The 14,118-nt window shown below is 62.1% G+C and overlaps 1 protein-coding gene across 1 annotated transcript; it reads left to right on the top strand.

The window, feature by feature from the left end:
- The first annotated feature begins 589 nt into the window (after positions 1-589).
- On the top strand, positions 590-14,092 carry EPN1 (epsin 1). Its single transcript, XM_079906811.1, has 11 exons — positions 590-890; positions 3,703-4,029; positions 7,758-8,007; positions 9,258-9,382; positions 9,751-9,825; positions 10,375-10,458; positions 11,086-11,389; positions 11,732-11,842; positions 11,941-12,027; positions 13,113-13,370; positions 13,452-14,092. Exons 2-11 carry the CDS (start codon positions 3,802-3,804, stop codon positions 13,658-13,660), a joined length of 1,731 nt encoding a protein of 576 aa, XP_079762937.1. The 5' UTR covers positions 590-890; positions 3,703-3,801; the 3' UTR covers positions 13,661-14,092.
- The last annotated feature ends 26 nt before the right edge of the window (positions 14,093-14,118 follow it).

Below are 14,118 nucleotides of genomic sequence, written 5' to 3' on the forward strand. Positions count from 1 at the left end.
ATATTTGCTAAGACGAATTTGCTCATTAAACATTTTGTTGTATTTTACTTTATGGAGCTGCTCCGTGTCCGGTGTGTGTAACCCCCTCCCCTCCAGTTCTCAGGGGTTCCCTTGGCCCCAGGCTGAGGCTTGGCCTTGGGAGGCCCAGCTGTCCGCACTGTCGATCTGGCACGGGCACCCGTGCCCTTGGCACACCCGAAGTGGCACACCCCGCCTGCGTGGCCTGCTCCTCTAGGACGGGCGTAGGGCGTGGCCCTGGGGAGGAGGGTGCAGTGGACGGGCCCCCGTATGAAGTGGGGAGGGGCGCATCCGGCTGGCCCTGTGGGCGCAGGAGTTCAGATCGTCCCAAGGCACCGCGGTGGGGCACGGTCTAGCGGGCCTGGGGCTACCGCGCGGGGGCGGACGACGACGTGGTCTCTTCGCCTTCGGCCGAGCTCGCTGGCCGACCCCTCGCTGCGCCCCGCCTCTCCGTGCGCGTACCCGGGGTTTCGCGGAGGCGGGTGGAAATGAGGCAAGTGGCTCTTGGCGACGGCTCCCGCGCGCCGGAAGTGACGGCACGCGGGAGAGCGTGTCCTCGGAAGTAGCCACTGCGCAGGCTCGCCGCAGACGGGGCGGCTGGGCGGGTCGCGCGGCCACTTCCGCTTCCGGTCCGTCGCCTCCTTTGGTTGCTTCCCGTCCGCTCGGCGGCTCCCCTCCCCCGCCCGGTTCTCCGCGCCCCGCCGGGGCGGCGGGGCCGTCGGCGTGCGGCCCTCCGTGCGTCCGCGCGTGCGCCTAAGCGCGGCTCCGCGTCCGCCGCTCGCGGCTCGGCGCGCGCCCCGCGACACCGAGGCCGAGCGGGGGCAGGGGGCTGCCCGCCATGACCCCCTGGAGCGCGGCGTGAGGGGGCCGAGGTGAGCGCGGGCCGGGGCGCGGCGGGCGGGCGCGCTCGGGCGTCTCCGTGGCCTTCGTGTGTCTGCTCCCGGCCGGCCTGGGCCGCCCGCGGCTCTTCGTCTCTCCTGCGTCTGCCTGTGTCTGTGTGTCAGTGCCGCTGCCTCCCGCGGGCCTCGCTTGTGCTCATGTCCGTGTCTGTTTCGGCGTTTTTGCAAAGCATTTGTCTCCGTGTGTCTGTTCCGGTCTCGTTCTGCCTTTCTGTCACGTTTCGGCGTCTGAGGATCAGGATTAATGTTGGTGTCTCCGTTCGCCAGGTGTCTCTAGTCTCTGTGCATCTCTCCCCGCCGTCTTCCCATCTCATTTTTGTTCTGGTACCCGTGTCCTCCAAGCCCGAGTCCCTCTCCGCGGGTCTGTCGCTTGGTCTAGGGTCTGCCCCTTCCCCCAGGTTCTTGAGTTAGTTTTGGTGAAGAACCCGGCTCTGGAATCAGAGGTCCACTTTTTGCGAGCCTGTAAGATTTGTCAGGTGATTTATCACCAAACCTTAGTTTTCTAGTTTTTAAAATTAGTGTGTTTATGTTTCCTGCGTAATAGGGCAGCTTTGCCTAATAACGGAGGTGATGCTTTTAAGTGCCTCATCCTGGCGCGTAGTAAGTGTGTAGTTAACTGCTGGCAGCTCTGGTTTCCATTATTATTTGTAGATTTTTTTGTTCCACACAGATGACGTTTGACATCGTTTGATATCTGACTACCCTTTGGAGAATTTTGCCGTATGATTTGTGTTTTATTCGATCTAGTAATTCTCTTTGGGCTAAGCAATTTTGAAAAACGTAGTCTTGTTTTAAGCAGTATCTGTGAAGTTTTAGTTTTGCTGTGAAGGTTGAATGTATCTTCTAATGCCCGTTAATATAAATACACGGTGTTAAGATAGCACATTTTCTGATGGCCATCCTTTTGGAAATAGTTCTGTTTTTTCTCTGACAATAATAGTAGCCAACGTTATTGAACTACTACCCACGGGGCGCAGTGCCAAGAACTTTATGTATCCATTGTATTTAATCAACAGTTCTGCCGGGTGGAATCTTTTCCTTCATTTCAGAGTTGAGCAAACTGAATCTCAGGGAGGCCAGAATTTGGACCCAGCTTTCGTGTTCTTCTCCATTTTTTTTGTCTCTTATTTCCCTGTCCCAGGTTACTGCCTCTTTGCGTTTCAGGGTCTCCGTCTTTTCTCGTTGCCCGCCTGCCTCACTCTCTTCCCATGTTTCTTTATCTGTTTCTCGTGTTTTTGTCTGCCCAGCTTTCTCTGTGCCTCTTTTTCTTCTCTTTCTTTCCCTTTCCTTTCAGTCTTCTACTGTTAGTTGTCAAATTAGCTCTTCGTCTTAGTGTGTCTGGCTGAGTCCGTCTTGGCACCCTGGCCATCCCTTTTCAGCTGTTCACATCTGTCTCCCAAGTGCCTGCTTTCCTGTGTTCAAGACAGGGGCCAGCTGCCTCCCCTGGGACTCAGGTTGTAGGAGATCTCCGTAGGTCTCTGCCTGTGGCTAGCATGCTGGAAAGGTTGTGGACGGTGTGGTCAGAGCCTGCTCTGCAACCGGGTTGCTCCGGAGGTGAGGCCTGTGCCTTGGGTTCCTCCCCTGTGAGGTGTTTGTGAATCACGGCGCCATAGGGATGACCGGAGTTACCGTGTGTAAGGCACTCAAGAGCACGCCTGGCACCGGGCAAGGACTGAGTGAGTGCTTGCTGTGATGGGCCTCACTGGCCTGATCCTCTTCTCCTCTTTTCTGTTTCTTTCCCATCACTCTCCTCTCGGCACAGGTTAACTTAAAAGTGTATGTCCTGGAGCCCAGGGTGGCCTGGGGTGGAGTCTGTGCCGCCATGCCTAGTGTGTGACCTTGGCTGGGTTGTTTCACCTACGTGAGCCTCTGCTTCCTCAGCTGTTAGAACCCCGCCCGCAGTGTTAAATGAGATAATGGATGTCTCGTGCTCCAGGAGTGCCTGGCACGAAGCTGGGGCCTAGCCAGCGGGCTTGTTCCTTATCTCTCCTCTGCGTTGGGACACCTCGTCCCCCTGGCATACCCCCTCCTGTCTATCTCTGCTCCCTTTGTCGGCCTCCTCCCTGTGTGTCCTTGTTTCTGCAGGGGATTCTGCCCCCCTCACTCCTGCTCCAGAGGTCTTTCCTGCCCTCCCTCCTTCCCTTCCTTCCTGCACGGTTTATTGAATGGCTCTTCCGGGTCAGCTCCTCTGATGGGAAAAGCCACGTCCAGACAAACGTGGTCTCTGGCCCCATGGGGCTCTCAGGGCGGCCTCAGCCACAGAGTCAGACAAACGAGTAGAAAATCACCAGGGCGAGTGAGCCTACCGACGAGGCCCCCTGGGGAATGGTGGCTGTGGTGTTGGGGTGGGGTGTTCCAGCGGAGCCCGCGGGTGGGTGCAAGGACCTCGTGAGGGGGACTGTCTCATGACACCACCCACGTGGATAGCGCGTTTCCTGTGCAGCAGCCTCCCTCCAGTTTTCTGGACTCCGAATGAAGCCCCATCTCGCAGAGGAGAACACTGCGGTGCGGGAGGTGCCAGGCTAGGAAGTGTTGGCTGGGGCGCGCCTCCTTCAGGCCTGTGGCCTGCCGCTGCACGCTCTGCCTCGCTGAGCCGGGCCCTGGCAGGAAGGATCTGGGCACGACTGAGGAACTGAAAGGTGGATGGGGTGACTAAGGCAGAGGTTAACCAGGGCCAGAGCCTCGCAGGCCACGGTGGGGACCTGGTCCTCCACCCCACAGGCAGCGGGGAGCCGGGTGGCCGCAGATCCCGCTTGTGTTCCCAAAGGTCCTCTCCTTTCCCCAGATGCGGTGACCTGCCAGTCCCTGCCGCGGCCTCCCTCCTCCTGCCGCCCCGTCTCTGCACACCCCGGGGGGCCTGCCCCCCTCCCCACCGCCAGCCACCATGTCGACCTCCTCACTGCGGCGCCAGATGAAGAACATCGTCCACAACTACTCGGAGGCCGAGATCAAGGTTCGGGAGGCCACGAGCAACGACCCCTGGGGCCCGTCCAGCTCCCTCATGTCTGAGATTGCTGACCTCACCTACAACGTCGTCGCCTTCTCGGAGATCATGAGCATGATCTGGAAGCGGCTCAACGACCACGGCAAGAACTGGCGGCACGTCTACAAGGTCAGTGCAGGGTGCAGAGCTGGGTGGGGGCATGCCCACCAAGGGGCGTCCAGAGTTGGGCCGCCTTCCTGTTTTCCAAGAGGAGCTGGAGTTCGGTGTCTTTACGTAATTTATGTAAATTTCTCTCTTGTTCAGTGAAGGCAACAAAGAATTTTGGGCCTTGTGGTTTTTGAAGAAGTGGCACATTCTCAAGACTGATCCACTTAGAAGGCCTAAGTGGGTGCCCAGTGTCCACCCCTCCCTCAGAGGCGGCTGTGTCCCCAGCTTCTGTCCTCTCTTGATGATCTGTGCGTGGAAGTCCAGGCAGGTGGGCAGCTCCGGGCAGTTTTGGGGGCCACGGACTGGTTCTGTATCTTCGTTGCAGCGGTGGTCCTGTGGCTGTATGCAGTTACCAGAGCGCAAAGCAACGTGAAAGGAAGGGTGAATTTTACCGTGTGGAAGTCATACCCTACTTTTGAAAAGGAAAACAGGCATACGTGTTAGGGATCGTTTCTCATCAGGACAACAAAGACTTGTCACTCTTTCTTTTTTTTAAACAATTTCCTGTCTACTGTCTGGGTTGATCATAATTGACGTAGCCAGCTACCTGGTGCTGGAATTTTAAGTTGTTTGCAGTGTTCTGCTTTTACAAACAAGACAGCCATGAATGTCCGTGTATGTTTGCCATTTTCCAGAACTGGAATTTCTGGGCATGTGCCTGTGCCATTTTGATAAATGTGGCTAAAGTGCCCCCAGTGATACACGCACACGCCCCGATCCAGTGAACAGACAGAAGGACAGACCACAGGCTTTGGGTAAAGGGAACTCAGTTGCAGGCAGCGCTCAGTGGGTGGGTTTCTCGTTTGACTGCTGTTCTGGGGACCTGGGGCCTGGCGTCCCAAGGTGGGTCAAGAAGTGGTGAAGGGCCTGGGCTGGGGCAGGTGGCGAGGCCCCTCCCCCAGCACTGCGGCCTCAGGCCAGTCCCGGGACATCCCTCTGTGGGAGAGTCCGACTCCTGGGGCCCAGGGGTGTTGGTGAGTCCTTCTGTCGCTGTTCCTTCGGTAAAATGGCAGTTGAGGGCCTGCTCTGTATGTGGCGGTGGGCAAGGTGGGTGAGGCCCCTGGTCTCGTGGATGTGGACCGGGGGCATGTCTGTCCTCCGGAGGCTGGGGTGGGTCCCTGGTGGGTTCCAGGACGAGGAGCCTGAGGCCTGGAGAGGTGGCGCTGCTTATGTTCCAGCCGGGATCTGAGGTCCGTTTGCTCTGGCTCCTTTCCACGCCCCTCCCTACAAGCCACGCTTGGGTCTTGGTCTTGGATTTGACTGAGTCATTTCTTGTGAAGGGAAAGGGCAGGGGGAGCTGGGGAGCCTTTGTGTGAGGTTGGGGGGAGGGGCAGAAGCTGGGTGGGGAGGGGCCCGGGCCAGGTGTGCGAGGGGAGGTGAGTCCTGAGAGGCCACAGGTGGCAGGTTCTTTGTGACCGGTGCCTGTGGGCGGAGAGCAGCAGAGGTACTTCTTCTAGGTGGGGGAACTGAGATGCAGAGGTTCAGGCCCGCCCTCGCTGTGGTGGGGCTGAGAGGGCCGTCCCTGAGCCCACCCTCTTGACTCCGGGCTGTGTCACCTGACTTCGCTGAGGAGTGCAGGGTCTCAGTCTTTATTTCTGAAAGCAGGGGTCAGTAAACTACAGCCCACGCGTCACACCTGGCCCTGCGCCTATGTTTGTAAGTAAAGCTTTATCACACGTGGCCTGGTGCAGGGCTGAGCTCTCAGGACCGGGAGTGCACGGCCTGAAATGCTGGCGGGTTTATCACCCGGCCCTTTACAGAGAAAGCTTGCTGACCCCTGTTTAAGCGGATGCTCGCATTCTGACGGCCCGGGACATCCTGGACCAGGCTGTTTTGGAAACCCGTGATGTTTTCCATCGAGGCGCATGTTCCGAGTGCACAGCCCAGCTGGCTCTTAGGTGTGTGCACCGCTTTGTAGCCACTTCCCAGGTGGAGATAGAGTATGTGTTCCCAGGAGGCACCGTGCCCGGCCTTCTGTCTGCTGAGATTGTTCCAGGCGTGGAGTCCTGTGGCCTGTGAGCCTTGGTGCCTGCTGTCTTTAGTCTTTGTTCGCCGTCACGTCTGGGGGGTTGACGTGTGGAGCAGCCACTCGTTCACGTACACGGCTGTGTGTGTGGGGCTCCTGTCATATGAACACGCCACGACTCATACGTGTGTATCTTCCCCCGTGGGGTGTTTGGGTTATTTCCATGTTCGCAGTCTTTAAACTGCAGTTCCGAAGTCCCCAGAGCTTTGAAAACGAAAGTTTTCAAAAGGCATTTGGCACCAAGGCCCCATCTGGACTGTGGTGAGGTGGTCTACCTGGCATTTGAGGGTCCCACAGAGTGCGACCGTGGTGTCACCCTCCTCTGGGGGACTTCCGTTACACGTGGTGTGTGCAGTCTTTATGGCGCGAACTCGTGAAAATTCTGAATTCCAAAGCACCGCTGGCCCAGGGGTTCTGGAACCTGCCTTCCACACGCGGATGTGCTTTTTACTTCTTTCGGTTCTCCTCTAAGGCGTAAACATTTCTCAGTCAGTTAAAGACTAATCTCTAATTACAGAGGTGAATAGTGTCAACACACCTTCAGGACCCATGCCAGGTACAGGTCAGGCTCCCTGGGAAGGCTGAGGAGATGTGACCCTGGCGGATTCCGCTGTTCCGCTGTGGTTCAGACGGCTTCCCCGGGGTGGCCTGCCCCTCCCTCTCTGTTTTGTTCTGCTCTAGACCTAGGAGCCCTGGGTGGATCTGGGAACTCTGGGAGGCCCCTGGTGTCACCTGCAAAATCTTAGGTGTTCCCTTTTCCTGAGGACAGTGGCCATGGCCTCCCACAGAGCCTGAAAGGGGCCAGGACCCCTCACCTCACTCCCCAGACTGCCTGGATTCCAGGCTCTTCAGACCACAAAGGCCTTGCCTGGGGTGAGGAGTGGGGGGGTATTTCCTATTAAACCTTGCTGAAAAGGGATTTGTTCCCATGTCGTAAAATGCAGAAAATCCCAAAGGGTGTTCCCTCTTCCCTGCCCACGTGGTCCTCCCTCGGGGTGCCCAGGCCTGGACGGGCCCTGCCGGCACGGCGTCTCCCTCCTCCGCCATTGTCTTCAGATTGTGCCCGGGCGGTGTGAAACTTTATGCGTGGGGTGACACTTTCCAGACTCACAGGGTGCTAGAGAAAGCGGGCGGATGTGTCGTGCACTGGGCACCCTGAGCGGGACCTAACAAGCTGCCTTCCGGCCGTGTGACCTTAGATCTTCGTTTTAATGAACAGAGCAGGGTCTGCACCGATCGCTTGGCGATCCCCACGTGGGCTGCGGTGATGCACCGGCCGTCTCCCCTTTCCCGGTGTTTATTGAGATACGCGTAGGTCACGTAACACACGATTCACCCTTTCAAAGTGCACAGCTTGGTGGCGTTAAGCACATTCACGGTGTTGTGCAGCCATCACCCCACCTAGGTCCAGAATATTTTCGTCCCCCTAGACAGAAGGGGGGATCTCCCTATCCCACTGAGAGTCACCCCCAAGTCCCCGGGCACACTTTGTGGGTTTGCCCGTCCGGACATCTCCTGTGAATGGACTCTCGCACACTCTGCTCTTTGGGGCCTGGCTTCGGCCACCCCGCGTGGTGTTTTCAAGGTCCATCCCGGTGGCAGCTTGTGCTGCAGAGGGTGTGGGTGAGCTGGGCCTCGGGTGACAGTGCGTCCCCCCCTGCAGGCCATGACGCTGATGGAGTACCTCATCAAGACGGGCTCGGAGCGCGTGTCGCAGCAGTGCAAGGAGAACATGTACGCCGTGCAGACGCTGAAGGACTTCCAGTACGTGGACCGTGACGGCAAGGACCAGGGTGTGAACGTGCGCGAGAAGGCCAAGCAGCTGGTGGCCCTGCTGCGCGATGAGGACCGGCTGCGGGAGGAGCGTGCCCACGCGCTCAAGACGAAGGAGAAGCTGGCGCAGACCGCCACGGGTGAGCCAGGGTGTCCGGGCCCATCCCCTGCGTGCCCCCTCTGGTCTGTCTGGGGGCGGCCTGTGCCCGAGAGGGAGTGAGCGGTCCGGAGGAGGTTGCTGCCACCGCGGGAACTGTGCTCAGGCAGAGGGCAGGGGGCTGAGGCCCTAGGTGGCTGCACAGGACGGAGGAGGGCCAGAGCGGTGGCGAGCGGGACTCGGCTGGAGTTGGAGGAAGTGTAGGTGCTGGGTGGCGACCAGCGATTAGGAGGACAAGAGGTGACGTAGAGGAGATAGAAAGGGCGTCCTCCACGATGGGAGGTCCAGTTGTGTCGGGAAGCTTTCAGTTTTATATATGGGTGTGCAGGATTCTGAGTGCTCCTGGGAAGGGCCTTTTATGCTGGGACTGGGTGGGTGTCGAAGGTAGAAACATTCCCCAAGTGGTGTCGTGAGCGCTGGTGGAAGCCGTCTGTGCGTTTGAAGCGGGAAGGGTAGAGATGGGAGTCATGCCGAGAGGTGGGCCTGGCAGCTCTACCTGGCAGCTCTCGGACCGGGGTGGGGGTGGGCTGGGGAGGCGGGACCGTGTAGGAGGCCCAAGCAGTTTCCAGGTGATGGAGGTGGTGTCTTGGTAGGTGGTCAGGATGGAGAGGCAACGTGTGATGGCGAGCGCTCCCTGGCCGGCAGGAGCGAGCCTGGGCCCATGTCTTCTCTCCATCCTTTCCTCATTCGCCCCTTGTCCCCCTTGTCCCGGGATGGGGCCGGGGGCCAGGTGTGCAGGCCGCTCCTCCCCCGGCATCCAGCCCCTGGCCCTAGCCCTGGAGACCGAGGCTCCAGGCTCCCCTCTGGGGGCTGTTGGGAGCTTTCCCACCTGGGGACCAGGGAGGAAGGCCCTCCGTCCCCCTGGGGCCTGAGATGGGGCCCCGAGACAGGCCACAAGGCATCTCTGACCCGGTGCGGGAACTTAGCTCACGGGCTCAGAGGTTCCCCAGGGCCCTCCCTCTTTATCAGCAGACTTTTGTCTTGGGCCATCAGGGCTGTCCTTCTTTAACCCTGTCCTTCCTGCAGGTGGGGCCGCCGCACCCCTCCGTGGGTTTGCATGCACACCACACCCCCTCCCTGACCATGGAGCTTGGGGTCTGGGTCCCACTGGGGATCTTGGGGGAGGGAGGCTAGGCCCGAGGGGAGGTGGGGGGTTTCAGACTCTGCCAGCCTGGCTGCCTGGGCCGTGGGTTCCCCTCTTCCATCTGGGCCTCAGCGTGTGTGTCCCCTCAGCCTCCTCCGCAGCCGTGGGCTCGGGGCCCCCGCCCGAGGCAGAGCAGGCCTGGCCGCAGAGCAGCGGGGAGGAGGAGCTGCAGCTCCAGCTGGCCCTGGCCATGAGCAAGGAGGAGGCCGACCAGGTACGGCCTGGCCACAGGGCGCGGGGCTGCCCGCCGTTCTGCCGTCCTTCTCCACGCCTCGCCCTCAGCCTCTGCCTGCCCCTCCTCTCCCGGTCTCCCTCCTCTGCTCGCCCTCTGCCCCGTCTTTCCCCGCTCCCTTTCCTCTCTGGGTGCTTGGCCTTCCTGGCCCTGCCCAGCCCGGCTCCCACCCACACCCCAGGCTTGTCTCTTTGCTGTTCTTCACCAGTTCGGGGACTACGTCTGTGTGTGTGTCTCTTGCTCTGCCCGAGCCTGGCTCTCTGTCTCCATCCTTGTGTGTGCTCGTCTCTCTCTCCCTGCCTCTGGGCCCCACCTGTCTCCCCCAGCCCCTCACACTCTCTCTCCCCCAGCCCCCGTCCTGCGGCCCCGAGGATGACGTCCAGCTCCAGCTAGCCCTTAGTTTGAGCCGTGAGGAGCACGATAAGGTCAGAGCAGCCTCCCCACCCCGAGGCTCCCCTGAGACCCTCCCCAGGTCCCCGCCTCCTCTCACCTTGAAGGGCCCCACCCCTACACATCCGTGCTGCAGCGTTTTCAGTGGGACCTTGTGTCTAATGGGTCCCCGGAAGGATACCCGGCACGTGAAGCAGATGCCTTGTGGCTGCTCTGGGTGGTGAGGGTGCTCTTCTCTCTCTCTGTCACAGCCCCAGGGCTCCACCACCTTCACCCCCTGCAGAAAACACCCGGAGTCAGGCGCCCCGTGCTTCCCCAGCCCGTTAGAGCAGCCCGGCCCGGCCCGTCCCGTCCTGGCCCCTGCACAGCACCCTCCCGTCATTGTTCCCCCCGCCCCGGCCTGAGACCCCGTGTCCCACCCCATCCCACACATCGTCCGCATCCCATTTTAATTTTCAGTCGCCATTGTCTGGGTGGGAGGGTTCGGGGCTGTCCATTTGGGGGTGGGGTAGGGGGAAGTGCAGTGTTAGCCCCATCGCTCAGAGTCTGACCCCTCCCCTGCCTGCTGCTTCTGGCCGGAACAGGAGGAGCGGATCCGCCGTGGGGATGACCTGCGGCTGCAGATGGCCATCGAGGAGAGCAAGAGGGAGACCGTGGGCCAGGAGGAGGTGAGTGTGGGCGCCGGGCCGGGCCTGGGTGGGTGGGCGGGCGGACTGGCGGGATAGCGTGTCCAGGCCGGCCTTGGCCGGAGGCCTCATCAGTGTCTGACGCAGCCCAGGAGGATCTCGGCCCTGCCCTGCCTGCTCCCCTGCCCCTGGGAAGGGGTGTGCAGGGTCTGCAGGGGCACCTCCCATCCAGAGCGAGCTGGGCTACCCCTGGGACGCGCATGGGGAGCTGCGGGTGCGGGGCCGAGGGCGACGGCTGCGGCCCTTGTCCTCACTCCGTCGGGGACTGGTCAGTGGCCTGGGCTGGGTGGGAAGCGGGTGTGTGGTGTTGTAGAGCCAGCCGACTGCTGTGCGGAGAGTGGACGGAGGGGCTGGGGGGAGGAGGGCCGGGGCGGGTGGGGAGGTGGACAGGGTGGAGCGTGTCAGAGGAACAAGCAGCTGGGTGTCTGCCCCCGCTCCCGTCCTCTCTGGGCGCTAGGAGGTCCCCTGGCGGTAGGTCTGCCTCACCTTGGCACCCGGCTCCCACTGCCCTTCCTGCTGTGTGGCTGTCCTGTCTCCCCCGGCATTCTCTCTCTCGGTCGGGGTCTGCCCCACTCCCCATTTTCTCTTTGTCCTCTTTCTTCCCTGCAGTCGTCCCTCATGGATCTTGCTGACGTCTTCACGGCTCCGGCTGCTCCGCAGGCCGCGGATCCCTGGGGGGGCCCAGTACCCATGGCTGCTGCCCTCCCCACGGCGGCCCCCACCTCGGACCCTTGGGGGGGACCCCCCGTGCCTCCTGCTGCTGATCCCTGGGGTGGTCCGGCTCCTACACCGGCCTCCGGGGACCCCTGGAGGCCTGCTGCCCCCACGGGGCCCCCGGTTGACCCTTGGGGTGGGACCGCGGCCCCTGTGGCTGGAGAAGGACCTACCCCCGACCCGTGGGGGAGCTCAGATGGTGAGTGCCCGCTGCCTCCCTGGCCCTGCGTGTGGCGTGCAGTCCTGGGGTGCCTGGGGGGGTGGGTGCCCAGCGGCTGTGGGGGCTGTAGGAGGCGGAGGGGGGTGCCTGGGTGAGGCACGCACGAGACCCCTCACCCCACCCTGGCCGGGGGCCTCTCGGGGGCTTTCTGGAGGCCTCAAGGCTGAGGAGGGCTTTGCCGGAAGGGGGCGCCTGGCAGTGTGAGCCGCAGGGCTGGAGGGTGGTGGGGACGTGGTGGGAGGGGCCTGAAGCCTCGGGGCTGCCTGGCTTTGGGGGGTGGGGTGGGCTGCCAGCCCCTCACCTGCCTTCTTCCTCACGCAGGAGGGGCCCCAGTCGGCGGACCCCCAGGCTCCGATCCCTGGGCCCCGGCCCCGGCCTTCTCCGACCCCTGGGGGGGGTCCTGTACCAAGCCCAGCGCCAATGGCACCGCAGGTACTGGGGGGTGGCCCGGGGGGGCCGGGCCTCAAGTGTGGGAGGAGTCGCGTCGCCTGGGCCCCTGGGGAAGCTGAGGGCACACCCTGACCCCACAGTGGTCGGGGGGTTTGACACGGAGCCTGACGAGTTCTCCGACTTCGAGCAACTGCGCACAGCCCTGCCAGCCTCTGGGAGCAGCACGGGTGAGTGTCCCCCCCAAGCCCAGGAGGCCTGTCCTTCAGGCTGGGCGGCTGCTTGAGGGTTGAGACACAGCAGGACGGCTGCAGCCCCCAGGTGGGCCCGGCCCCCAGGCCTCCCCCAGAGCTCTTGTAACAGCGTGACTGAGGTGGAGCTGGTCGTTCACCCATCGTAAAGAGGAACTTCTTACTTTGTTTTCAAATAACGTCAGACTTAGAGAAGAGGTGCAAAAATCGTACAGAGAATTCCCTTTCTCCAATTTCCCCAAATGCTGCTGTCACCCCGGAATGTTCCTTGGAGTGCAGTGCAGACTCCGGGGGCCTCCGGGCGGTGTGGCGCCTGGACTGGCCTGATGGCTGCCCCTCCCTCTGAGGACTGCACGCCTTTCCTCACCTGCCCACCGGCGTCCTGGGGCAGGGGTGTTTGTGCGCCCCTCTTCCTGGAGCTCCGAGCGCCTGTCTTCCGGCCAGAGTCCGGGCTGGCCTTTGTGTCTGCAGGTTGTCCTTGGGCTTGTCCTTGAGGTGAGACCCCGAGTCTGTGTGGTGTTGGGGGCTCTCTTCATAGTGCCCACGTCCCTGCCCTGGGTAACATTCCTCTGGTCCCTTGGTTTTTCTGCGTCTTCGAGTGCAGCAGGCTTTGTGGAGGGAGCAGGCCTGGCACTAGTGCCTCCCCCACCCCAGGCTGACTGTAGGTTGCCATCCAGTCTTCTGCAGGTCTCACCCTTCCAGGCTTCTCTTCAGCTACATGTGTGCCTGTCTTTCAGTATCAGACGGGGTTCTTAAATCTTAAGAAACAAAAAATCAGGCCTCTCGCTAACGGCACATCACGCAGTCTCCTGGGACGGTGGGCACCTGCCACTGTCCCCCCGCGCGTCCCCTCGGGGCAGTCGTGACCCGTCGTGTGAGCGTCCCGAAAGCGGTGCTATTCTGCTGTCACCCGCTGGGGTCGGTCCCTGACCTGGAGGATGTCAGAGGGTGGTCCTCCCGGCCTTGCCTCTTGACCTCACACCCGCATGGTTTGGCTCTGGGGCTGCCTCCTCAGGGTCCCCACGGCAGCCTCTCCCCTGAGCCCCCTCTGCGGCCCCTTCCAGGGGAGCTGGAGCTGCTCGCCGGAGAGGTGCCCGCTCGTAGTCCCGGTGCCTTCGACATGAGTGGGGTCGGGGGCTCTCTGGCCGAAGCTGTGGGGAGCCCCCCGCCTGCAGCCGCCCCGACGCCCACGCCGCCCACGCGGAAGACCCCTGAGTCGTTCCTGGGGCCCAATGCTGCCCTGGTAGACCTGGACTCGCTGGTGAGCCGGCCAGGCCCCACGCCGCCAGGAGCCAAGGCCTCCAACCCCTTCCTGCCGAGCGGTGAGTGTGGCCCGGGAGCAGGGGTGCTGGCCCGCCCGGCAGACCCGACTCGACTCCGCTCCCTGTCGTCTCCCCCCGCAGGAGGCCCGGCCACCGGCCCCTCCATCACCAACCCCTTCCAGCCCGCACCCCCCGCGACACTCACCCTGAACCAGCTCCGGCTCAGCCCCGTGCCCCCGGTCGCTGGAGCGCCGCCGACGTACATCTCTCCCCTTGGCGGGGGCCCTGGCCTGCCTCCCATGATGCCCCAGGGACCCCCAGCCCCCAACACTAATCCCTTCCTCCTATAATCCAGGGCGGGAGGGGGCTTCCCCCATTCCTGCTCCCTGGGCGACCAGTGTTGTGAGTGCATGTGAAGTGGGGGACCCCTGCCCCCACCCCAGCGTCCTTTCCCCTCCTGGGGCCCACTCACACTACACCATCTCCCCCCATTCCCGACCCTACCTCCCCGGAGAGAAACTGGACCTGGGGATGGGGAGGGGTGCGGCCGGAGGGGGACCCCTGCCCACGGCATTAGAAGGGGGAGGGACAGCGGGGGGTCCCCCCACCCATCTCCCTCCCTCCCAACTCCTGACTGGCCCCTCAATCAGTGTTTGAGCCTCCTCGTCCCCTCATGCACCCCTCGGTGAATCCTTGGTGATGATTTTGGCAACTTCGGGAATAAATGGCAATTCTTATGGGCGCGGTGCCCTCAAGTTCCCATTCATGGTTTCTGTGACTCCTTCACCTGGGGCACCCAGGGCTCCGA

The sequence above is a fragment of the Stenella coeruleoalba genome (assembly GCF_951394435.1).
Source record: "Stenella coeruleoalba genome assembly, chromosome: 20".
Taxonomy (NCBI): Eukaryota; Metazoa; Chordata; class Mammalia; order Artiodactyla; family Delphinidae; genus Stenella; species Stenella coeruleoalba.

Excerpts from the sequence above, each read along its gene's own strand:
- EPN1 (XM_079906811.1), top strand. The coding sequence starts at position 3,802 with ATGTCGACCTCCTCACTGCGGCGCCAGATGAAGAACATCGTCCACAAC. Across the intron at positions 4,030-7,757 it reads ACTGGCGGCACGTCTACAAG|GCCATGACGCTGATGGAGTA; the intron begins GTCAGTGCAGGG and ends CCCCCCCTGCAG. Across the intron at positions 13,371-13,451 it reads CAACCCCTTCCTGCCGAGCG|GAGGCCCGGCCACCGGCCCC; the intron begins GTGAGTGTGGCC and ends CTCCCCCCGCAG.